At 42.4% G+C, this 24,855-nt stretch overlaps 1 protein-coding gene across 1 annotated transcript in view; it reads left to right on the plus strand.

Moving 5' to 3' along the window:
- The window catches only part of LY75 (lymphocyte antigen 75), a 3,856,564-nt gene that overhangs the window by 3,133,933 nt on the left and 697,776 nt on the right, over positions 1-24,855 (plus strand). The window contains exon 26 of the mRNA XM_044074746.1: positions 16,728-16,893. Within this exon, the coding sequence (XP_043930681.1) occupies positions 16,728-16,893 (166 nt within the window). The remainder of the gene's footprint in view (positions 1-16,727; positions 16,894-24,855) is intronic.

Here is a 24,855-nt window from a genome sequence, read left to right on the forward strand (position 1 = left end):
TGGTATCCAGGAAAAGACAATTCATGTCATCCTATCCTGGACCTGTCTAAGCTAAACACCTTTTTGGTGATTCCAAAATTCAAGATGCTGACTCTTCACCAGTTGCTTGCTGTGCTAGGCAAAGATGCCTGGTTGGCAGCACTAGATTTAAAGGAAGTATAAATGCACATGCCAATCAGGGAATCTTGCAGAAGATACCTACGCTTCAAAGCAGGCTACACGCACTATCAATTCTCTGCACTGCCCTTTGGCTTATCTACTGTGCCCAGGGTATTCACAAAGTGCCTAGCTCCAGTCATTGCATTTTGCAGGCAAAAAAAATATTCAAATATACCTATACCTGGACGATTGTCGAATTCAGGCGGAAAACCAGGACATACTTTTGAATAATCTGGCTTTTGTACAAAGGGTGCTAACCTGTCTGAGGTACACCATAAATGAAAAGAAATCACACCTGATACCCTGTCAACAAATTATATTCCTGGGAGCAAGCTTGAATACAACTTCCCTGATGGCTTTCCTCACGTAACAAATTCACTTGACAACCTACTTCAAACAAGTGGCCACAACAACCCTGCTATCTGCAAGGCAAATACTACAAGCCTTGGGGTTCATGGCCTCCTGCATTCTTCTGATTCCATATGCAAGACTGCATATGAGGAAACTACAATGGTATCTAAAAAAGCCTATAACATTTTCAGGATCTAGAAGCAATGATTCCTATCATACCTTGCCTATGTCTAGAGTTCCTTTGGTGGGCAGAAGCCTGCCATCAAAACAAGGGACTACCATTCACACTACCCCCTGCTGCCCAAACCCTAACAACAGACGCATCAGACTATGCATGGGGGGCTCACCTGGCAGGGAAGTGCATTCAGGGCAAATGGAACCCAAGTCAAATGCACCTGCACATCAATCACAAAGAAATGTTAATGGTAAAGATGGACAACACCATTGTTATGTGGTACATAAACAAGCAGGGGGGGTACACATTCTTACCCCCTCTGCAGACTAGCCATGGCATTGTGGAACACAGCCTTGAACTACCAAGTACATCTACAAGCTCAATTCCTGCTAGGAAAACTAAATACACTGGCAAACGGATTAAGCAGAAACCTCATGGACCCACACGAGTGGAAACTGGAACCAAGGATTTTCAACATGTTGACAAGCAAATGGGGAAGCGCAGATATAGACCTGTTTGCCTCCCCCCAAAACTATCAATTGGAAAAATTTTGCAAAAGGACTCCCCACAGACATGCTTGGAAAGAGTTTTTTTTCCAGCTGAAGGACAGAGCATCCAATCAGTTTATGCCTTTCCTCCTATGCCTCTGCTCTCCAAAGTACTACTAAAGAACAAACAAGACAAAACAAGGACGATTTTGATTGCACAAGACTAGCCACGCCAACACTGGTACCCCCTCCTGTGCAGTGTGTCACTGCTGGCCCCATGGCACCTGCCTCAGACTCCTACACTGCTGTCTCAGCAGGAGAACCAGATTCTGCACCCTCAGCTTCAAACACGAACCTAGCAGCCTAGCTAATTACCTAATCTCTCCTTTACCATCCCTCAGCAAACCAGTGATGGATATAATTTATAGGCTTGGAGGCCTAGTACTAGAAAATCTTATGCTGAAAAATGGATTCTGTGCCTGGAACCAATCTCAAGGGATGAGCACAGCAGTGCCCAATTTACCTCAGATTTTACAATACTTAACTGAGATGCTTCACAAGGGCCTGTCTTTTTCCTCAATAAAAATTCACACCTCAGCCATTTCAGCTCATTATATCACAGAACCTCCCATCTTCTCTCATCCACTGCTCGAGCAGTTCCTCAGAGGGGCCAAAAATTTAAGCCCTCCCAGGAGAGCTCCAACTCCAGCCTGGGACCTTAACTTTGTATTGGAAAAACTCACCCTTCCTCCTTTCGAGCCTGCCGCTACTGCAGATTGAAAATTCATTTCTTGGAAAACAGCTTTCCTTTTAGCAATCACTTCAGCATGAAGGGTATCTGAATTACAGGCCCTTGTGGCAGTGGAGCCTTTAATTATCTTTCATGCCGTCAGAGTGTCCCTCTGGATCAATCCCTCTTTCATGCCAAAGGTGGTATACAGTGTGGCCTTTAATCAGTCCATTCATTTACCAACCTTCTTTCCTAATCCACAGAACAAAGGAGAATGGATACTGCACTCCTTAGATGTGCACAGACAACTTAGATTCTACTTGGACAGGACCAAACCTTAAAGGAAATCTGAACAACTGCTGGTGGCATTTGTGCAGGGACAGAGGGGAAGGCTGTTTCAAAGCAAACCATCTCAAAAATGGATAGGCCATTGCATTCATTTCTGCTATAAGCTCCATGGAAAACCTATCCCACAGGGGATCGGACCCCACTCAACCAGGGCTGCATCTACCTCTACAGCCTGTCTCAGAGGCGTACCTACCAGGGACATCCTAGAAGCTGCTACCTGGAGTGCTGTCCATACTTTCACCAAGCATTACCATTTGCCTATTTTCTCTAAATCCAGAGCTGGCTTTGCCACTGCAATCTTGCAGGGCCTTATAGCTGGTCCTAATGCTATCTAATTTCCTCCTCCCAACCTTAGCTTTGGGAATCTACCCAAATGTAATGACTGCAACAGTGAAACACGAAGAACATAGTACAGTTGTGTACACTTACCATAAATGTAGATGTTCGAGTGTATTCACTGTTGCTGTCCTGGTTACCCTCCCTCCAGCCCCCTGACTTCTTTTGGCTATACCTCTTCTCTCCTTTACAATGCTTAAAAGCTTTTTGGTGTATTTGCTTTTTTGTTGGAGGTATAACCTTGTATATTTATAGATTTAATTAGATTTAATTGCTTCCCATTAGGGGGGCACCTGACATCTGGGGAAAGAAAAACTGATGTAATGACATCGGCTGCATGTTTTATACCCCTGACGACCTGACATCACGGAAGAAGAGACAGCAACCGACGCAGGACCCAAGACTTTGTTAATCAGGCCGACTAAGGGCTACTGCAAGCAGATAACCCAAATGTGATGACTGCAACAGTGAATACACTCAAACAACTACATTTATGGTAAGTGTACACAACTGTACTTTCTCAGCTTACTAAACAAATTCATAAAACCTCAAATATTCCGAATTGTCAAGGTACAAGGGGAAGGACAACTGGATGTGCTCTATAGACCTCCAGGACATATATTACCACATAAAGATGGACAAACGCTCCTGGAGATTTCCCCACTTCCGGCTAGGAGCCAATCACTATCAGTTCAGGGTACTGCCCTTTGGTCTCTTGATAGCCCCCAGAGTGTTCACCAAATGTATGGCAGTCGTAGTAGCTTATCTCCGACTACAAGGATTCCAGGTGTTTCCATATTTAGACGATTGGCTCCTTACTGCCACGAACAGGAATCTTCTCATTCTCAGTCTCTCTTACACTCAAGGTCTTGCTGTTCACCTAGGTATCACGATCAACATGGACAAGTCACAAATGTCTCCAACAAGAGCACTGGAATTCATTGGAGCGATCTTTGACACAATGGCCTGTCGAGCTTCCCTTCCTCCTCACAGACTGTCAAAAATAAGAAGCCAGATTCAAGTCCTCCTTCCTCAGACATTTGTAGCAGCACGCCTTGTACTACAGCTATTGGGATCTATGGCAGCAACCGTTACCTTAGTTCCACTGGCGAGGTTGCACATGAGACCAGTACAGTGGCTCCTTTCATCACAATGGTCGATCTTAACCCACCCACTCGACCACATGATACGCCTTACAAACCTTTGCAAGAAGGAAATGCTTTGGTGGATGAAGCCAGAATCAAATCGTTGGTGTTGACCATTCTGCCTTCCCCAGCCCAGGGCCATGGTGACCATGGACGCTTTCCTGTTAGGGTGGGGGGGGGTGCGTTTCCTTAGAAAGACAGTCCAAGGCACCTGGTCCCCCATGGAGGCCAATTTGCACATAAATGTCCTGGAATTCAGGGCAGTTCTCTGAGCATGTTCCACACATCCCTTCCTTCTGGGACCATTGCAATTCAATCTGACAAATGTTAGTCGTCTGGTACATCAACAAACAAGGCGGAACCAGGTCTTACCCCCTGTGTCAGGAGGCCATGAGAATTTGGCACTGGGTGATGGCTTCCAACCGCTTTCTCATAGCAATGCACATTCCTGGGAGTTCCAATCTTATTGCAGACAATCTGAGCAGGAACATTCTGATGATTCACAATGGTCCCTCAGTCCTATAATAGCGGATCAGATCTTCCACCATTGGGGCAGGCCTTGCTGCGACCTGTTTGCTTCTCCCCTAAACAACAAATGCAGAAGCTACTTTGCCCTGATCCCCCCTCAGGGGGAGTCTCCGAGGGATGCTCTGACACATGATTGGCCCCTGCGTCTGTTGTATGCCTTTCCTCTGTTTCCTCTCATCCAGAAATTCCTCCAGAAAGCTCAAAGGTTGAGAAGCAGAGTGATCCTCATTTCCCATTATTGGCCCCATCAAGTCTGGTTCCCTTTCCTATCGCCTCATCTGATTCCCTTTCCTATGGCCTCATGTGATTCACAGCCCGTGGACCCTGGATCAATCCCAAGGTCTCCTGTCTCATCCTCAGGGACTGATTCACCCCAATCTCCACAGCCTGAAGCTCACAGCTTGGTTTCTCCACTTCCGATGATTGTCAGGCTACCTGATATTTCATCTCCTGCTCGTGAGATTCTTCTGGCTTCACACAATCCTTCAACCAGGAAAATTTATTCTAGTAAGTGGGCTAGGTTCTCTGGATGGACCAAAGATCATAACATAGACCCCTTTTCCATGCCTATTCAGAAGATTCTACAATATCTGACTGCCCTATTACACGCAGGAGCTTCAGCATTGACAATTACTATGCATTTAGCAGCTATTGCAAATTATCACAATGGAATTGACAATTCTTCTGTTATGTCACACCGACTGTGCAAAACCTTAATGAAAGGAGTATTACATGTTAAACCTCTTGTCAAGTGTCCTATAGAGCCTTGGGATTTGACATTGGTGCTTCAGTCGTTAACAAGTCCTCCTTTCGAGCCTTCTAACTCATGTGATATGAAATTTTTGTCTTGGAAAACTCTACTTCCAGTAGCTCTTACCTCAGCGAGAAGAATATCTGCATTGCAGGCCTTGAGTGTCAAGAGACCTTACTTGATTTTTCATAGGGAAAGAGTGTCCCTATGTACTGACCCCTCCTTTTTGTCCAAGGTCATTTCAGGGTTTTCCATTAATCAATCTATCGACCTACCGTTTTTCTTCCCTCATCATTCAAATAGAGGGGAATATCTTTTGCATACCCTCGATGTTTCAGAAAAATGGATCAATTGTTTGTTGCCTTTGCAGGACCCAGATTGGGTAGGCCTGTCTCCAAAATGACATTATCTTCTTGGCTCAGAAAACCCATTACTTTCATCTACCAACAGAAGAAAGTATCTTTAACTTCCAGGATAAATCACTCATTACAAATTGGATTTGGCCTCCAGGGGACGAGCATCTTTTGGTTCTATGGTGCTCAGGAATGTCCTTCCTTAAGGGCCACCCAGGACTAAAGTAGCTGGGAACTCGGTCCTAACAGTAATTAATGAATAAAGATTTACATCAGATAAAGAAGTTATACCTTACCATAACATTCCATCTGTGTTGTAGATCTTTATTCATTCATTACTTCCAGCTCTCCTTCCCCCTGCCTGGACTCCTGGTGAACTTTACGATTTCCTTATTAGTTAAGGTATTTGCTCAGACAGCGCCTCCTGCTGTCTCTTTTATTACTTCTATACTATAGTGATGGGCAAACTCGATCTGAAGAGACTAATGAGAGGGCATTGTGGGTAGGTCTTAGCTGAGATATTTTGGCTGTCGCGAGCTTGATAACGGCCGTGTCGGTTCCGAGGACGGAACCGAAGTCCTAACAGTAATGAATGAATAAAGATCTACAACACAGATGGAACGTTATGGTAAGACTGAACTTCTTTTTTTGCATACTTGCAATTCATAATATAAGCAGGACACCTGTTTACTCATTAACAGATCCAGCTATTGCTTTAGAAGTAAAGAAATACTTGATCTCGTTAGTAAACTGAGACTGACAGTCACTGCCTTGTCTCACACCCTGAGGCTGAGTGTAAAAAAAATGTAGTTTAAAAACAAAATGTGGCTGTCATGAAAATTTTCCAAAAATCCAAACTCAGACTGCTATTATTTTTGAAATTCAGCAGGCCCTGCTGAACCAATAGTAAAACCTTGTTTAAGAGAAAAGGGAAAAGATACATTTGGAGATTTGGAGCTGAATTCTGATGAAGCCTATCTAAAGTGGAAATGCTTAACCAACCGTGAGTAAACTTGTGCGATTTATCTTAATGTGTTCAACATTTTTTTTTGTGAACTTTTCCTAACTGAGAAGAAGTGAACAATTCGCTTAAGATAAACTTCTTGCCATCACTATTACTCACAAACTATACTTCGACAAACATATAGATTATGTTGCTTCTAAAACTCACAAAAATAGGTAGGCCTAAACTATGTTTCAACATACAAAAGATGTCACTTCTAAAATTCATAAAAACTAGATACGCTTCATAAATATAAACCTTATCATTGTGAACCAGCACAGATTAACACAGCTGAATCATAGCTTCCACTCATTCTTATATGTTGTTTGTTTTTCGGCTTTTTCACTGTAAGGGGTCGCCACAGTGGAACTACGGTCCGCTAATGATTGGCAGTAGATTTTTTTTACGAAATGCCGAGGTGCCAGCTTGACGCCCAACCTTCAAAGAAGGCACGCCCATTTACGCATGCATGTCTTTCGAACGCTACCCAACCGTGGGGAGGGCATGCAGACTCCACACAGAAGGCACTCCCAAGCCAAGCCGAGAATCGAACGGGAGAACCTCTTGCTGTGAGGTAACAATGCTACCGCTGTACCACCGCGGCGTGTTCCACTCATTCTTATATACTGACCATCTGTTCTAACAAATATTCTCAAGATTCATGTGCAGAAGCTGGAACAAACTTTTAACAAATTTGCTAAATGTGCAGCAAATGTCCCCAACAAAACTCATCACTGTAAAACTGGTTAGTTACATCACTTACTATGAACCAAATAAAATGGTACCCAATGTATTATCTAAACCACAATAAGTCCTACAACATCTGTTATCTTGAATTAAGTACATTCCAACCAAATACCTAAGGTCACAGCCTCAAAATCTAATACAGAGGTAAACTAATCAAACAGTTAGTATGGGCACTCATTTTATTCTGTGCATGTAGGCAAGAAATGGAATTATATATTTTCAGAACTGAGAAATTAACCTAACCATAATACATTTCTCTACAAATGAAAGCTTTGTTTAGCTTCCAGCTGACACTGCCCTTGCATTTGAACTCTATTTTTTGTTTCCTTCTACAGTACTACAATTCTTTAACTAACTTAATGCGTTTCATTAGAACTTGTCTCACTTCCTATCATCAGGCTTTCTACTTGTGCTCATCTACTGATGATTATATGACAGTTTGTTGAATGTCCATTTGGTTGACTTCCAAATGACTTAATTCAAATGATTTTAAGTCCATTTCACTGAATCACCTTTTGATCAAATTCAGATAACTGAAAAAACATACAGTGAAAATCACCACCGATAAAATATTAAAAAAAAAGTTTTGTTTTTTTTTTTTGCAGGAGGGCAAGCCCCCTTCACCCCCTTATTTAAATAAGGTCTGAAAAATAAATAAGGTATGAAGCACAGCACTATCAACTTTGTTGGGGCCTGTGCAATTAGTGGGAAGTGGCATATATGTAGCATTGGCTAGTAAGGAGTGGGGAAACAGTGTATCTTCCTTTAGTCATTTCTCAACTATGGTAACAATACAAGAATTGTATTGGTTTAGACATGTTTCTGATGTATTTGATTTATTTAAGATACTGTGGGCATTAAGGTGTATGGTGTAAGTACACTTTTTAAAATGTATAATGAGAGAGGAGTTGGATGTCAAGGAACTAGACTGGTTAGGGAGGCCTGCGTTAAGTACAGTATCTCTGCTGGTTAAGAGAAGAAGTGATGTTAGATAAAGTTTATCTAAGTCAGTGGCATAGGGAATGAATTAATGAGATGAATTCTGTGGCAAGGCTAGCCACCCAGCAGTGTAAACCTTGGCTCGAGATGATTGTCACTGTGAAGTTACACCCCGACCCTATGTGTAAAAATGGGAAAAGGGGTGGAGAATGGATGAATGGAGTTATATAGGGAAGACATTTGTTATATGGATATATGTAGTACGATTATGACAGATGAGTTTGCTACAATGGGTGAACAAGTTCTTTACACTAAAATAGGTTATAGTGGAAAAGAGTTGGAGAGAGACGCACAGTTGTAATTTTAAAAGAGAGATATGAACAGTGCACTAAGATAGATGGAAACTGCACGATTTTTGACTGAGTGTAGTTCATTGAAGGGGACTGGGAGATTATTTGAAGGATTGGAATGTTGAGAGAGAGAGAGATATGGAGGAAGGGAAAATAAAGAGGAAAGAAGTAGGGAGGATAGAAATATTGATGGATGTGACATAATGTAAAGTTAACGTTAGTCAGAGTGGCAAAGAGGAAATGGAAGAAGGAGTTGGAAGGAGTGATATGGATAAGATTTAGATTTATGAGGCAGACCTGGTTCTGGTATTGAAGAATAAAATGAAGACAAGAAGGTAAATGATGAATTCTGTTTAGGTTGCGACCGTAAAAACAGTAACAAATGGAGGATAGCAGCAAAACATGAGACTGAGATTAAATCTCTCATTCTCTTTCTCTCTCCCTTGGCCTCTTGCTGGAAATGAGTAAAGGTGAAAGCTGAGATTGGAAATGTGTACAAGCAGTGGTTAATATAGGCATCTTTGTATGAATTTATACAGTGAAACACATGGAGGAAGAAATCAAAACTATCATAATCAGCCTGAGGTAGAAGGGAGTTGGGGAGTGATGAAGAAAGACTTTGAATTATAAAATGGGCACACCTGGAATTTGTGGTGAGATGACAAATTATGTCAGGTTTCTCATCTTTGACCTATGATACAGATTAAGGGAGTAGTGGATGTAAGTAGGGCAGTTATGGATCTATTCAGAAAGAGAGAAAACCGATGCAGGATAATTTTTACAAGACATTGCATGCAGTTACAGCAAACTTAAGGTGTGCATGTGGCATACTGAGTTTTTATCAGGGCGGATACATTCTATACACATAGATGATTATGACCAAGTTGTCATATATATGAGGATTATGATCAGGTCTTCAGGCATAACCAGGTTGTTATGGTGTTTATATGTATGAGGATTACAATCAGGTCTTCTGGCATAACCAGGTTGTTATATGTTTCAGAAATAGATATTAAGAAATACACTTCAAGTGCAGATAGAAGCAAAGCTTGAAAAGTGAATCTTGACATCCGTTTCTGGGAGCACGTAATTACTTGGTTATGGTCAGAGCAATCCAATTATTCATAATGCTCCATACATGGAACTTTACCTGCTTTATTTATAAGTAGTTTACATGGAAAAAGAAAAAAAGTGTAGAAATGTGAAGCATTTACAGCTTTGAAAGATGTAAAGCAATTAGTGCTGCTACAATATTCTTTGTTTCTCCAATTCTTTAGCTGCTTCAGTGTGCTTAGAAGATAAAATGAGAGAAAAAAAAAGAAAAGTAGATGAATGTGTTGGAGAACTATGTTTTGTAACACACTGAGCTCTACCTCACGGACAGTGGTCACAACCAATGTGTGTCTGTGTTTCTGTAGAATGTTAAAAAATTGCAGTATACTTCTCATTCCCACACACAAAAAAATAATTATGGTAGCACATTAAATGTAGCAATACACTTTTCCTTGGTATACACAAAAAAGTTTGGAAGCAGGAAGTGTATTGCATCTTTTAAAACTGCTTTATCCTCTTCTTGCTCTTCTTTGGTGGCAAATCTTTGTGTTCTAGGACAAGACTAGAGTAGAGTAGTGAAAGGTGTTTAACAAAACTTTAAGCATTTCTTACATCAGAAAGGTAGTTAACAAAGTTGTCTTTCTTCAGATTTCAGATTTCATAATTGTAACACTCTAAATACTGTAATATGATTGCTTTTTCTACAAATGTTTATAAATATCAAGGTATATTAAAAATTGGATGTTATGTAGTCCAATCTCGCTTGCATTCTTAATCACGGGTTCGGAGCCGATATCGGCTCTGACTCGGCCAATTTATTTACTAGCTCGAAGTCTCTCATTGGCTGGGCCAAGCAGGTATCCCATGTTGCAGTGCTCCCTAACCCCAGATCTCATTTGCCGCTCATGTAGCTAGGACGTGGTCTCGCTTGGCTGTGGCTAAGTACCTTTACTTTTCAATTTCTCTCGAGAAATTTGCTGTTTTTCACCCAAAAAAGCTATTTTAATAGCTATTTGTGTATTTTGTGGATTAATTAGTGTGTTCTGGTCTGTAGTTGGTATCCCTAATTTCCGGTGGGCTAGGCCCATTTGAGTTAGAGGACCTAGTCCTTCTTTCTGTGTGTTGTAGTTATTTAAAGTTGTCTGTGGCTGAATTAGCTAGCACTAGATCCTTTTTTCTTGTTGTGGATTGTGTGTGTGTTTTTAGAGAACTGTTTCACGTAGAGGTTCTTGGTTGTGGTAGAGTGGTTACTGTTTTCCCGCCTGCTGTGTTTCCTAGTTTGGTTCTTTCAGAATGTCTAAAGAACAGAAGGAACATAAACCTTCCGGTTTCAAAAAATGTGCCAAGTGTAGTTACAAAATGTCCATCACAGATGGACATTCTGTATGTGTTTATTGTTTAGGTGCAATTCATTTGCAAGAGTCTTGCAGCTTTTGTCACGCCTTCAGTCCGAGGGTGCTTCAGGAGAGAAAAAACAAGTTAATATTGAAGGGTCTCTTGAAACCTTCATTTGAGGAGTCCTTGGACTCAGCCTCTGGTTCTCAGGCCAAGCCTAAGGCTTCGAAAATGAAGAAAAGATCTCCGGCTCCGTCTGTCTCCTCGGAGCCGCCGGAGAAACTTTCAAAACTTGACTGCTTCCTCGGCTCCTATGTCCTCGGGGCCGCAGGAGGTATCTGTGGTGCTGTAATCGGCTTCGGCTCCCATTTTACTGGAACCAGTTCGGAGCCGATCTCCCAGTGTTAGGCTTGGTTCTCCTGACAGGAGATCCCATTTTCCATCCCTGTCCTCCAAATCCTCCAGGCTTTCTGATTTGGATGTTGATAGAGTGGTGCAGAGGCTCCTGTAGTCGCCGGTGTTGGCTAAATTATTTTCGGCTCCGACCCAGTCGTGGTTCCTCCTCTGAGCACTTCCTTGTCTTCGGAGCTGGAGTGCTCCACTCCGAGTGATGTTCTTGCGCCGGCTCCGATACCCCTTAAAGGTTTATCGGTGCCGACGTCACCTCTGACCCTGTCGGCTCCTTCCACAGGTTTCGGCACTCGGGTTTCCTCAGTCGGGCCCGAGGGGGATGTTTCGGGACACCCATCGGTTCCGAGCCTCCCTCTTGGCGCATCGGCTTGGGGACCCTGACGCTGATCATGGCCTCGGAGGCCCGTCGGTCCTCGGATTCGGAGGGACTGGCCTTTGAGGCCATGCGGAGCGCACTGGCCAAGTCGTCAGTTACATCACCCGGATCGGTCATTCTGTCCCCTTCCACCCTGGCTAGAGCCTCTGACGCCCCCTATCCATAGATGGCGGAACCCAAAGGTCTGGGGATACCCCCATGAGCGGTCCCCAACTTTCTGAGGGTCCCTCAGAGTCTGAGGCCCCCAGAAAGAAGACGTGCAAGAGGAAGCACATAGACTCCCAGGACGAGTCTCTCACTTCTGATACCGACCTCGAGGAGTCGGAGGGGTCCCCTAAGTCGTCCTCTGATGACGTCTCTTTCTCCAACATCCTGGAGATTTTGAGACAGAGGGGCGACTGGCCCTCCCAAACCCCCTCCGAGGAGGAGTCGGTATTCCTCAGGGCCTTTGGAGCTCAACCCTTCGACGAACTGTTGGATTTAATCTGTCGAAGGGTGTGGGAGAATCCTGATACGGTGGAACCTGTACCCAGAAGGCCCAATAAGTTCCTTTCTGCTCCCCTGGGGAAAGAATTTCTGTCCAAAGGGGTTTCTGTAGATGTAATGGTGGTGGCGGCGGCCACACAGAAGGAAGTAGCCGAGACTTCTTCCTCCATCCATCCTCCTAACAAGGAGTCTAGGACGATGGACAGGTACGGGAAGCATACCCTTTCGTCAGCTACCTTCGCCTTACGGTCACCAAACTATCTTTGCCATTTCACTCAGCCCCAGAGAGATCTCCTCAAGGAGTTAGGAGATACTCTAGCAGGTAATGTTCCTGAGGCGTTGGCACCCACAGTTAATGCCCAGGTGTCTACCCTAAATTCTGTTGTCAACTCGTCCATGAGGCTCATATCGTATGCAGCCGAGGGGGCGAGTAGGGCAGCCAGTTCAGGAGTAGCCCTCAGGAGGCAAGCCTGGTTGCACCTGTGTCATTTCGCAGAGGCCTTCAAGTCTTCCTTCACTGACGCTCCTTTTGATGGGTCCTCGCTTTTTGGGACCAAAGTGAAAGGCACCCTCAAGAGATGCGAGCAAGAGGGAAAGACCCTGTCTGCCGTAGGGGTCCTTTTTTCCCACCCCTCGAGGCCTTACCCCAAGGCTTAGAGAGGGGGGAAGATGTGGTTCAAGAAATCACAGAAGTTTTTCCCTGCCGCACAAGGTGCCTCCCCCTCCAGAGGCAGAGGTGGGGGAGGTTATTCAGGAAGATGCCGCCCTAGAGGCAGAGGAGGCCCCCGCAACTCGGGAGACCGTGATTCCTTTTGCGGTTCTTCCTACCATCGTTCCTGATGTGTTGCTCGACTGTGCTTCTCCGGAGCCAGTCGGGGGCCGCATATCGTTACACCCGGAAGCCTGGGAAAGCATCACCCAGGATCGATGGGTGTTACGAATAGTTTCCGGAGGTTATGCCATACCCTTTTCGTCAGACCCTCCTCCAGTCAGAAGAATCCCGGATGTTCCACCCAGTCAAAGGGATCACGCAGCCTTAGAGGTTTCAAAGCTGCTAAAGAAAGGAGTCATCCAACCTGTCCCCTCAGACCAAATCAGATTAGGGACTTACTCAAGACTCTTTTTGGTGCCGAAAAAAAACAGGGGACCTGAGACCCATTCTAGATCTCAGCCGATTAAACCACTATGTTCAAAAGTCCAAGTTCCAAATGGTCACCCTTCAGTCCATTTTTCTGTTGCTGGAAAAAGAAGTATGGATGTGCTCCATCGACCTCAAGGATGCTTACTATCATATCAAAATGGACAGGGCATCCAGGAGTCACCTACGCTTCCGGCTGGGAGCCAGCCATTTTCAGTTTCGTGCCCTGCCCTTTGGTGTCACCACAGCCCCCAGGGTGTTCACCAAGTGTTTGGCAGTGGTGACAGCTCACCTGAGACGTCAAGGATTCCAGGTGTTTCCTTATCTGGACGACTGGCTCCTCACTGCTCGCCTCAGGCATCTACTTATCCAAGCCAGGGATGCCACCATTACCCTCTGTCAGCGACTTGGTATAACTTTGAACTGGGAAAAATCTGCCTTGCTGTCCTCGCAGCGTGTCACATTTATAGGCGCAGAGCTAGACACCATCCAAATGCGGGCCTTCTTACCTCAGCAAAGGATCACAATAATACAAAACCAGGTTCGTGCACTATTACCACTCAGGAAAGTACAAGCGAGATGGGTTCTTCAGCTTCTGGGCACCATGGCAACTACCATTATGCTAGTGCCTCTAGCCAGGTTACACATGAGGCTTCTTCAATGGCTTCTATTTGCCCAATGGTCCTTTCAGAAACTTCCCCTTACTCACCTGATCCTGCTCACAGACCGATGCAAACAGGATCTGAATTGGTGGCTATGCTCCACCAATCTGGATGAGGGGAAACAGTTTGTTCCTCCGTCACCTGTCGCCACCGTGACCACGGATGCCTTCCAGATGGGGTGGGGGGGCATTATCTTGGCAGGACATTCCAAGGCACGTGGCAAGATCACAAGGTACATCTGCACATCAGTGTTCTAGAGATGAGAGCAGTGCTTCTGGTGTTGCGGGCACTTCAGAGCTTTCTCCCTCTTGGGACGATCGCGATACATTCGGACAATATGTCCGTGGTATGGTACCTGAACAAACAGGGAGGAACCAGATCTTGCCCCTTGTGCAGAGAGGCCATGCGAGTGTGGCAGTGGGCAATATCTTTCCACTGGTTCCTAGTGGCAATGTACATTCCGGGGAAGGCTAATGTGATAGCAGACAGGCTGAGCAGAGCTATTCTCATGCCTTACGAGTGGTCCCTGAACCCTTGGGTTGCGGAACAGATATTCAACAGGTGGGATCAGCCTTGCTGCGACCTTTTTGCCAATCCCCTCAATGCCAAATGCAGCAATTACTTAACCCTGATCCCCCCACAGGGGGAATCACCCAGGGACGCTCTAGTCCATTATTGGCCCTCCAGTCTGCTCTATGCTTTCCCTCCGTTTCCTCTGTTACCAAGAGTGATTCAGAAAGCCCTATCCTTGGGAAGCAAGATGATTCTAATTGCCGCACACTGGCCTCGCCAAGTCTGGTTCTCCTTCCTCCATCCGTTCATGGTAGACACTCTGTGGATTCTGGACCCAGTACCAGACCTACTGAAAACACATGTCGGGACAGTTCCTCCCCTCCCTGCGGACCCTCAGGTTGACAGCCTGGCTACTCCACTTCCATTGCTAGTCAGGCTTCATCAATTTTCACCTGAGGTAGTACACATTTTATCGTCCTCTCATAAGTCGTTGACTAGGAAGATTTATTCCAGCAAATGGAAGAGATTCTCTTTTTGGGCTCATGCTCAAGGAATCAACCCCTACACAGCTCCAATTCCTGCGGTCTTGGAGTTCTTGTCCATGCTTTTTCAGCAGGGTTCTGCGCCTGCCACTGTTAAAGTACAGTTGGCGGCTATTTCTAGCTTTCATACCTCCTAGGAGCCTTCCCTTATGGCTCACAAACTCTGTAAGGCCTTTTTAAAGGGCACCTTATTACTCCGGCCGCCTGTTTCTGAATCTATTATGCCTTGGGATTTAAACCTGGTTCTGCAAGCCCTTACTTCCCCACCCTTCGAACCGGCTGCCACCTGCGAGTTAAAGTTTCTGTCTTGGAAAACGGATTTTCTGATAGCCATTACATCAGCCAGACAAGTGTCAGAGATTCAAGCCCTCTCCATCAAACCCCCGTATTTAATTTTTCATAAGGACAGAGTCTCTCTTCGACCTAACCCATCCTTTCTCCCTAAAGTTACATCTACTGTTAATCTCAACCAGTCTATTGAGCTCCCAGTATTCTTCCCTCAATATTTGAAAAAGGCAGAGTTTAGATTTCATCAGCTGGATGTGCACAGACAATTGAGATTCTACCTACACAGGACCAAACATCTACGAAAGTCTGACCAATTGTTTGTTTCCTTTTCAGACAATAGACCTATTTCCAAGGTTACCATTTCCAGATGGATTGCTAATTGTATTTCCTTTATTTATTCTTCAGCAGGGAAAACTCTACCGTTCCCCGTCAAGGCTCACTCTACTAGGGCTGTTTCTGCGTCCATAGCATACCATGTTAGACTATCCTTGGATGATATTTGTGCTGCAGCCACATGGGCTCCCCCCCATACCTTTGTTACTCATTACAAACTGGACATGGCCTCTAGGGGTAGGGCTTCCTTTGGTTCCACATTTCTCAGGAGTATCTTCCTTTGAGCCTCCCAGGATACAGGTGCTGGGGACGCTGTCCTGTGAGTAAGAATGTAGGCGAGATTGGACTACATAACATCAAGAAGTTATGTACTCACCATAACGTTCGATGTATGTAGTCCATCTCGCCTCACATTCTTATGTACCCTCCCACCTGCCCCCTTCCTGGAGGATCTGGAGGTTAGGTTTGGTACTAGAGTACCCTTCAATAATAATTGTTTTTTTCTTACCTCTTTGGTAGTTCTATATTGTAGTTTTTGTTGTTGTGTGTATATGGCGTGTTTGTGGTTTTGCAGCAAACTAGATCTGGGGTTAGGGAGCACTGCAACATGGGATACCTGCTTGGTCCAGCCAATGAGAGACTTTGAGCTAGTAAATAAATTGGCCGAGTCAGAGCCGATATCGGCTCTGAACCCGTGAGTAAGAGTGTGAGGCAAGATGGACTACATACATCGAACGTTATGGTGAGTACATAACTTCTTGTTTTATGCACGCAGTACTTTGTGATGATATTCACCTAAATAATTATCTGCTGCAAATAGCTGGCAATCACCAAAGAAAGATGGTGGTTTTGTATTAATTCATGGTTTCCGAGATGCCATACTGTTCACAAGAAAAATGTTGTCAGCATCTATCCTTGCTATAGACTTTTGAATATTAGATGACCCAGGAACATTGTAGGCGACTACTGCTTTTAATAACAGCAAAGTCCATGAATTTGGTTGCACTGTTGAAGTCATAATGGAGTCAACACAGCTTAAACATTAAGCCATTAAATGCAGTAATACACTTCTCACCCCAAACAGGAAAAATCTCTGACTGAACACTATTTTAATGCTTACCTGTTTGTACAAAACAGTGACTACTTAATGCTGCTTTAATAACATTATTTTGTTTGTTTAATGGCAGGATGGAATACATTACAGCTGGTCAGATGGAAGATCTATTTCGTACAGTCGTTGGGCAGAAAATGAACAAGGAACTGGAGAATGTGTTTATTTGGATACTAACGGATTCTGGAAATGTGCAGATTGTTATACAAAACAACAAGGAGCCATCTGTTATGCTACAAAAGGTATGTGTGTTTTAACTTAAGTGATAAGAAACTGTCGCACTGTTTTTTAATACATATGTCTGGTACCACACATTTTCAGTATTCGTAGGACATTTCAACTGATACAGTAGCTGTATGTACAAATTGTCTTCACTGCATTTGCCTGAGATGTCATCTCTGGGTTTCGTACACACCACTATATATATTAGATCACTATTGCAGTATCTTAAGCAGTGGGCAGGACCCGTACAGCTGAGGCTACTACAACAGTGATTTATTAGAATAGCTACTGTTATGATAAGTTTACTTTCACTTTAACTTCTGGACTTTAGAATCTTTGATAGATTTCTTGAGGCTGGAGCACTGATTTTGGTGACTGTTGAAACAGGGAAATGCAGTCTGTTTTTCCTTCCAAACCTCTTCCAACATTAGTGCCACTGAGGCATGCACTTATTTTTATGTATTACACTGATGATGCTGGTCTGCTTTGCCTTTTATGCAGGCTTTGGAGAAGGGAGTTATGTCATATCGCATTTCGAATACTGTTGTGTTTATAACTTCTCAGATTTGTGCTCTAGTCTATATGAGACCAGTTGGGTCTATATCAGAACATCGAAGTATTAAAACTTCGAATGTTCTGATATTGAACACTATTCAGCGAACGCTAAGAATAGCGAAGCTGCAGAATAGCGGATTCTTTCCTCGGGAAAGAATTCGGTTGGCCGTTTCTGTGGCTTCGCTATTCTTAGTGCTGTGGTGGAAAGTTACGGGTTGGGTTCAGGTAAGTGTGCAATTGTTTATAGGTTAGGGGCAGGTTAAGTGAGTTAGGGTTAGAGCGCAGGTTAGGCATGTGTGCGATAGTGACAGACTTTAGGGTTAGGGGCGGTTTAAGTGAGTTAGGGTTAGGGCGCAGGTTAGGTGAGCGTGCGATAGTGATGGATCTTAGGGTTAGGGTTTGGTTTAAGGTAAGTGGGTAGATAGTAGTGTATGTTTAGTTTAGTGTAGCATTAGATGTAGGAATTTAAGTGTATGTGTGTGGTTGCTGTTTGTTTGATGTACTTGTGTTGTGTATGTATTTCGGAGCAGCAGATTCTTTCCATGGGAAAAAATTCGCTGTTCTGAATGTTCGATATTTTCATGTTTAGATGTTTTGGGGCTGATGAAATAGTGTTCGCTATTTTCATCTTTTGATAACGTGATATAAACGCGACCAGTTCACTTCCTTGCAGTCTACACCTTTCTTCAGAAAACTTTTCATTGCAGTAGATATTTTTTTCAGATGTTCACTAGAGACATCGTTACCTTTAAAGGACCAGTGTAGATAGATTTTGTTTAGCTCAGCTGTAGGACTTTGTATGTACTAAGTTACAGACTTTATAGATTAATGTCTTAGCTTTTTTTTTTTTTTTTGCTGGAAGATTCTCATATATTGAAGTCTTCATCACTACTGATACCAGTACAGGAATATTCTTCTTCACAGTTTTCAGAATTTTGTCAACAATGTTTAACCTTTAAAGAAAATGTCAGTAATACAGAAAATTATTATGGTGATCTACTTTTCATTTTAGAACAAAAGTGACATTAGTCAGGACCAACTACCACATTTAATAAACTAAGGCTTTTTACCACACAAGTAAGTGATTTTTGTCTCTTGACCTAAGACTTCTTCAGATTGGTGTGATTAATAAAACAAACTATTCAACTGCTTCCACACAAATCATGTAATTCATACAATCAGAGGAGGTTAGAAAGGATTGGGAAGAGAGATTAGATAAGCAATTCACAAAGAAACAATGGGAGGATATATGTATGTCTCCCAAATATGCAACTGAATCTAGAAGATTTAGGATTTTTGCTTGGAAATGTTTACATAGATATTTTTATACTCCAAGGAGATTCCAGATAAATTTTCCTCAGTCAGACAGCACATGTTAGAGCTGTGACACGGAAGAAAGAGGTAATTGGGAACATATTTTCTGGGAGTGCAGTGAATTGGTGGAGTTTAATGATTCCCTGTGGGATGCACTGTTGGAGATGTTGGGAGGGCAGATTGGTCTGATGAGGGAGATAATTTTTCTGATTTATGATATAGAATCGGAATTGCCTAGGCATGGTAAGACTGTGCTGTGTCTAATAATGGTGGCTGCCAAAAAAGCAATTACTAGAAAATGGAAACCAAAATCTAAACCAACTGTACTAGAAGTAGTGAATATACTAACAGAGATAAAACAACTGGAATTGAGATCTTTAGAAAAGGGTAGGAGCAAACTATATACAAAAAATAGAAATTGTGGGAACAATACATACAAGGGAGGAATGAGGTTTAATAGGTGGCAGGACTTGTATGAACTGTGTAATGTTTGACTGAAAATGATTGGGTAGATTATAAGTGATGTATAATGGTTGCAAATAGGAGTGTGTCAGTATGGATTATGATGTAAAATGCTTGTAATTATGAATGTGTTGGTGTGGTTTGTTTTCATTTGTATAAATGTATGATTGCATATGTAGTAAGTGATGGTTTAATAAAGATGTTTTTTGTTTTAAGAAAAGAATAAAGGCAGGAACTGAATAATTTATATAACGTTGCCTGGGTTATATGACATATAGCAGTATATGTGAAGTAAAATGTTTGTTGTGTTTACTATAGTGTGATTACTTTTATATGAATGTAAATTTGCCTATGTCACAAGTGATAATTCAGTAAAGATGTTTGGAAAAAAAGCTAGAATAATGAGCAAATGACAGCACTCATGCCAATCCACAGACAGCCTGCTTACTAGCAATTACAGCTACTTTATTATCTATCTACATCCCAGATGTCTGATTGTAATAAAAATAAGGGCCACAGTAATGTATTATAACACTGTCTCACAAAAACACAAAGTTGATGTTCTGCCACAGCAAAGTACTCCAACATCAGCCCTACAAAATTATTCAGTGCCCATATCTGGTTGCCTTCCAGAATAAAAAAAATCTTCTCGCTACCTCTCTCCGATGCTGCTGTTTCCCACTACAGTCAATCACACCCATATTACTGTTTAAAATTTGTAGGATTTCTGCCTCTTGATGCTGCATGATCTGTTGATTTGGTAAATCATGGGATGGCAATAAACAGAAAGTCTACAGACTGAATGGTCAAGACTACAGTACCTCCACCATAGGGTGTCACTGCTGTTCTTGCTCTGAACAGGTAGGTGTTGTACGTGTCATTAATTTATTTCAAAGTGAAGAAATGCTGCTGCCATGTTTATGTACTCAAAAATAGATAAATGACTGAAGAGCATCCCTGATGGCCCCAGTATGTGAATTTGTTAAACTGGGTTTGTGCATTCTGTAGCAGCTTATTGAATTCTGCAGATTTGCATACATGATGTATACTTTCAGTCAATCAATAAAGCACAGCATTTGAGACCCCCCTACATTTCTTAAAATTGATCAGTGTTTGTAGATTGTGTATGCCTCCTGATTCCTATGCCAAATAACTCATTGCTACCTTTAAAATGAACAAGTCTGACAGTTTGTAAAATGTCATTAAATAACAAGATTTAAATATCTTTTAGACAGCTTGTTTGTGTGATGGTAACTTGCTGATTACCCCTGTAGTTTAATACCTGACCCAGCTTCCCTCACTGTTCTGTCTTTACTGTGGCTCTGAGAAAGTTTTATGAATAAAATGTTTCATATTACTTGAACAATTACCAGCCCGCCTATGGATTTTTACCTTTGTTTTTAGAGCAGTTTGGGCATAGAAATGAATTAATCTTTTGAAAGAAGTAGATACTTAACGAACCAAAACAATCGTAGTTTATTTTGCAACATCGCCAAAACTGTAAATACTCTGTTTTGATTTTCAGTTCTCTAGCTTTCAGTGTAAAGATACATTGTTGCTTCTGCCAGTAACTATTTTATTACTATACTTAATGCTTTTAATTTAACATGATTGCTGGACCATCCATTTTCTTCATCGTCAACGTCAACACAAATGCCACTGCAGACTATTTTCTTTGTTTACTGTATATTTTCCAGATCTGTCAGTAAGTCAAACATACATTTCCTCTTTTGCCACTAGACTTTAAAATGCTGGTACTTTTTGTGGAAGATAATACTAGCTTCAGTACAGATTAGAGTCTCTGATTATGATCTGTATTAAATACTGGACCTTCTAATTTAGCTACATCTGTGAAAGTCCTGCTCATTACTCTAGGTACCACATCCACTTTTATACCATTGCAGCTTGGATTTCCACTGGAGTAGTTATTGCTGAGTCTTTCAGCCATCCCAGTATTGGATGATTAACTTTCACTGTCCCTTGATGTTGCACTTTAATGCATGCAGTATGTAACAAGGTAGTGTAAGCAGCTAAATCATGTTTCTGCAGAAGGGTGTTACATGTTTGACACTCCACTAAATTCTTGGCCCACAAACTCTAGGGATGTGCCTTACTTGGGTGGATCTTACTGCTATAATCTCCAAGTCACTTTTAAATAAAAAGGTTAGTTAGGGTCTTTTGTCTCCAGCCCTATATTTGTAATGCATTTTTTTTGCTTCTCAAAAGCATTCTGCAAGTTTTCTTTCTGGTGACATGATAAATTGGTTTTGATATCAGCACAAAATGATGCACAAAACTTCCACATTTGCATTGCCCCCTGGAATACATGCACTTGCTGTTTAATTTGAGATGCTTTTATTCTTTGCTTACTCTTGGTAGCCGCTTTCTGGCATTTCACATGTAAATCCATTGTAAGTTTTACCTAGAAATTTACGTGTAGTTCCTTTTTTGTACTTTGAATTTATAGCTACCCTCTCTCCTGTATGTGCTAGATGAACTTAGATAATGTTACGCTGGGAAGGCAATATTCTCTATATTTCTGGACAGTATTTAATGACAAAGAGTCTAGCAAGCATTTCTTTTATTTTCTTCCTATTATATGAGCCAAGGTCTGTGCATGCATTTCTTATAATATCTCCCTTGAGAATGAGTAATGTCATTTGGTGCCAACCCTACAACTTCACAGTTCTGTAGAGAGAATTTTTTTGCCTACATTGCATCTGAAGGATGTAAGCAATGATTGAGAGTGCCTCCTGTGAAGACCCAATGAACACCATGCAGTCCCCAGGCATAGCTAAAAATATTGCCACAGTGATTGAAGTTTGGCAGATAACTTGAAGCCCAGACCTACTAAATGCAAGTCTGGCATTTGTTAACAGCTCATAGCCTTAATCCTGTTCAGCTAAGTTGCTTCCTGGGTATTCGGTTGATTTCCTCATCTTTCATTTGCCTAATGTGTGACCTTGAGCAAGTTACTTAAAAAAGTAGTACTTTAGGGCAATTGGGAAATTGGGCTTGGCTCCATTCTGATCTCTTGGATAGCATACCTAGTAACAACCTATAAGCCTGTTTCTAAAATTGCCTTCTGGTCCCTGCAAATATGGAGCTTAGCCTAGAATAGTGATGACTAAGGACCCTGCAAGTCTGATGGCTCTGTAGAGGAAGAAGGGACCTAACGAAGGACACCTCTACTTCCCACCTTGGGAGTACAGTTTTGGATGCTGTCACTGTCAGGTGCACCTCTCTGTCTGACAGTGTGAGTGACTTTCTGGATGCTGGCACTACTCCCTGTTGATTGTGTGGAGCTCAAGAGTGTCCAAACTGATTCTAAGCAGTGGCCTCTCATTTTATCTGTTTATTGACAGGAGAACTTGAAGGAAAGGTCTTCATCCTTGGATCTCCTTTAGGCCCAGCATGGTTTGCTCCTCCCCTTTGTGGGGATGTCATCTCATCCCATTTGATGTCTGCAGGAAGCTTTGAAACACTACACCATTAGGGAATATGGCCAGATGTTAACTTCCGGCTTGACTTAAGCCTCTCTCTTTTGTCTACCTCCCTTGGCAGGTGATTAATTGTGTATCAGTTCTTTGTTGCTTGACAGCTGGTGTACATCAATTGCTCACTTCCCAGTGCACAATACATTGCATGAACTTACATCTGGAGGTAATGGGGGGGGGGGCTTCTACCCGTTCAGGCTCCTGTGAAAAGAATGAAGACCTGAAGGTCATGTTTGAGTTGGACAAGGATAATGAGTACCCATCCCGATGAGTTCTTTTGTTGATGCATAGAAAGTTTTGAGGCTTGACAGTGATTGACTATGCTCCATGTCCTACTTCCCCAGGGGAACCTAGCTGCTTATGTAGATAACAAACCTGAGGAGCTCTTGGTCATTAATCCTGTAAAATTAGTAATCAAGGATAGTATTTTAGAAACCTTATGAAGCCTATCTGTGATCCTGTGACTGCGTAAGCATCCAAGCTACTTGAAATGAGCTAGATGGCAAAGCATGTTCTAATCCTTTGTGGTCTGCTCACCCCAGCATAAATCCCAGAAACCACAACATTTTGCAACCCTGCTGCTTGACGTGAATTCAAAAGCTTTGGAGAAGTGTACTAAAAGACTGTGCATCTCAGTTTAGAGTGGTTTCACCAGTCCAAATTTCAGTTCTTGCTGGTATCTAAGGCACTAGAAAACCTTGAGGACCTCCCGGAGTCCAGGTTAAAGGAGTCAAGGAAGCTATCATTCAGATTCTGCCAGTGGACTACAGTGCATCCTGTTGTAATTTTAACTATGTACATGCTGTATGGAAGGCTTCAGTCTGAGGTGTATGCCCTTTCAAGTTGGCATGGCTGTGGTTGGTTGTCCTCCCTTGTAGAAAAACTCCCAGCATCAGACATACAAGATGTGCCCTTTGAAGATTCTCCTCATGGAACAGTGTGGTTTAGCATTACCTGATTTACCTAGTTTGAAAGGATATTTAAGAAGTGCTCAATTACGGTTCATATACATAACACAAGCAAAAGGCTATAAGTCAAAGTGGAGAGGGATGATGATAAATCTGGCAGGGGGAGTTCGAGAAATAAGGAGAGAATAGGATTCTTGGCGCAGGTCCTTAAGGAGAATAGCAACAACCACAGGGAATATTATAGTCATAATATAGTAGAAATACTCTTAATAACTAAGGCAACACAGGAATGGATAAAATAGATTTTACTAATAGGGATACAAGAAAGTAGGAGAGAAGAGGTTGGAATTTACTGGAAAAAGTGGCAAAGGAGCCAAGGTTTTGGGAGTAAATAACTTGAGGGAAAAGTAATAGAATGGATTAAGGCTAAGTAGAAGTTTCGGACAAGCAAGCAAGTTAAAGATTACCTTCCCACCAAGAATTGATAACAGTGTAAAGGCAAAGAGAATGGGACATACCACTGTTAAATTAACGACCAGCTCTGATATATATATTTTTTTAGATGAGTCTAGAACAGAAGTTGCTGGTAAAAAAGAAATAGTTAATAGGGCATAGAAAGTATGGCATAATGGGTCTATATCATATGAGCGAATCGGACCTCAAAGTGCTTTTTCTGAGATCGAGGTACAGTGAAGAATGGGATATTTGCCCTTTCCTCACTGTAGTGCGATCTTGGAGTTGAAATATATATTTAGTAGGGGGTGTTGGGGGGGGCACAGCCCCCCACAATAGGAAGTTTGAGGACCGGTACGTTTGATATTATGAGTGTTCACAATTTGTGCGGGTCGCTTGTATGATATAGACCCAGCATAATAACTATATGAATCAGTCAAAGGAGATTAGGAAAAAAATGGGAACTGAGAACTTCACAAAGGAGCAATGGGAGGACATTTACAGCTCCCAAATATGCAATAATGTCCAGAAGGTTTAGGAGTTTTGCATGGAAGTGTTTGCATGGATATTTTTATATTCTAAGCAGACGAGTTTTCCTCAGGCAGATAACAAGTGCTGGAGGTGTGATATAAAAGAGAGGTAATTCGGAATGTGTTTTTTTGGGAATGCATCAAGTTGGCAGATTTTAAAAATTCCTTGGAGTGCAGAAATGTTGGAGGAACAAGTGGTTGTAATTAAGGAAAACATGATTCTTCTGAGATGGGATATAGGATTTGAATTACACAGACATAGT

This window comes from Protopterus annectens, chromosome 6.part0 (assembly GCF_019279795.1).
Source record: "Protopterus annectens isolate FY-2018-M chromosome 6.part0, PAN1.0, whole genome shotgun sequence".
Taxonomy (NCBI): domain Eukaryota; kingdom Metazoa; phylum Chordata; order Ceratodontiformes; family Protopteridae; genus Protopterus; species Protopterus annectens.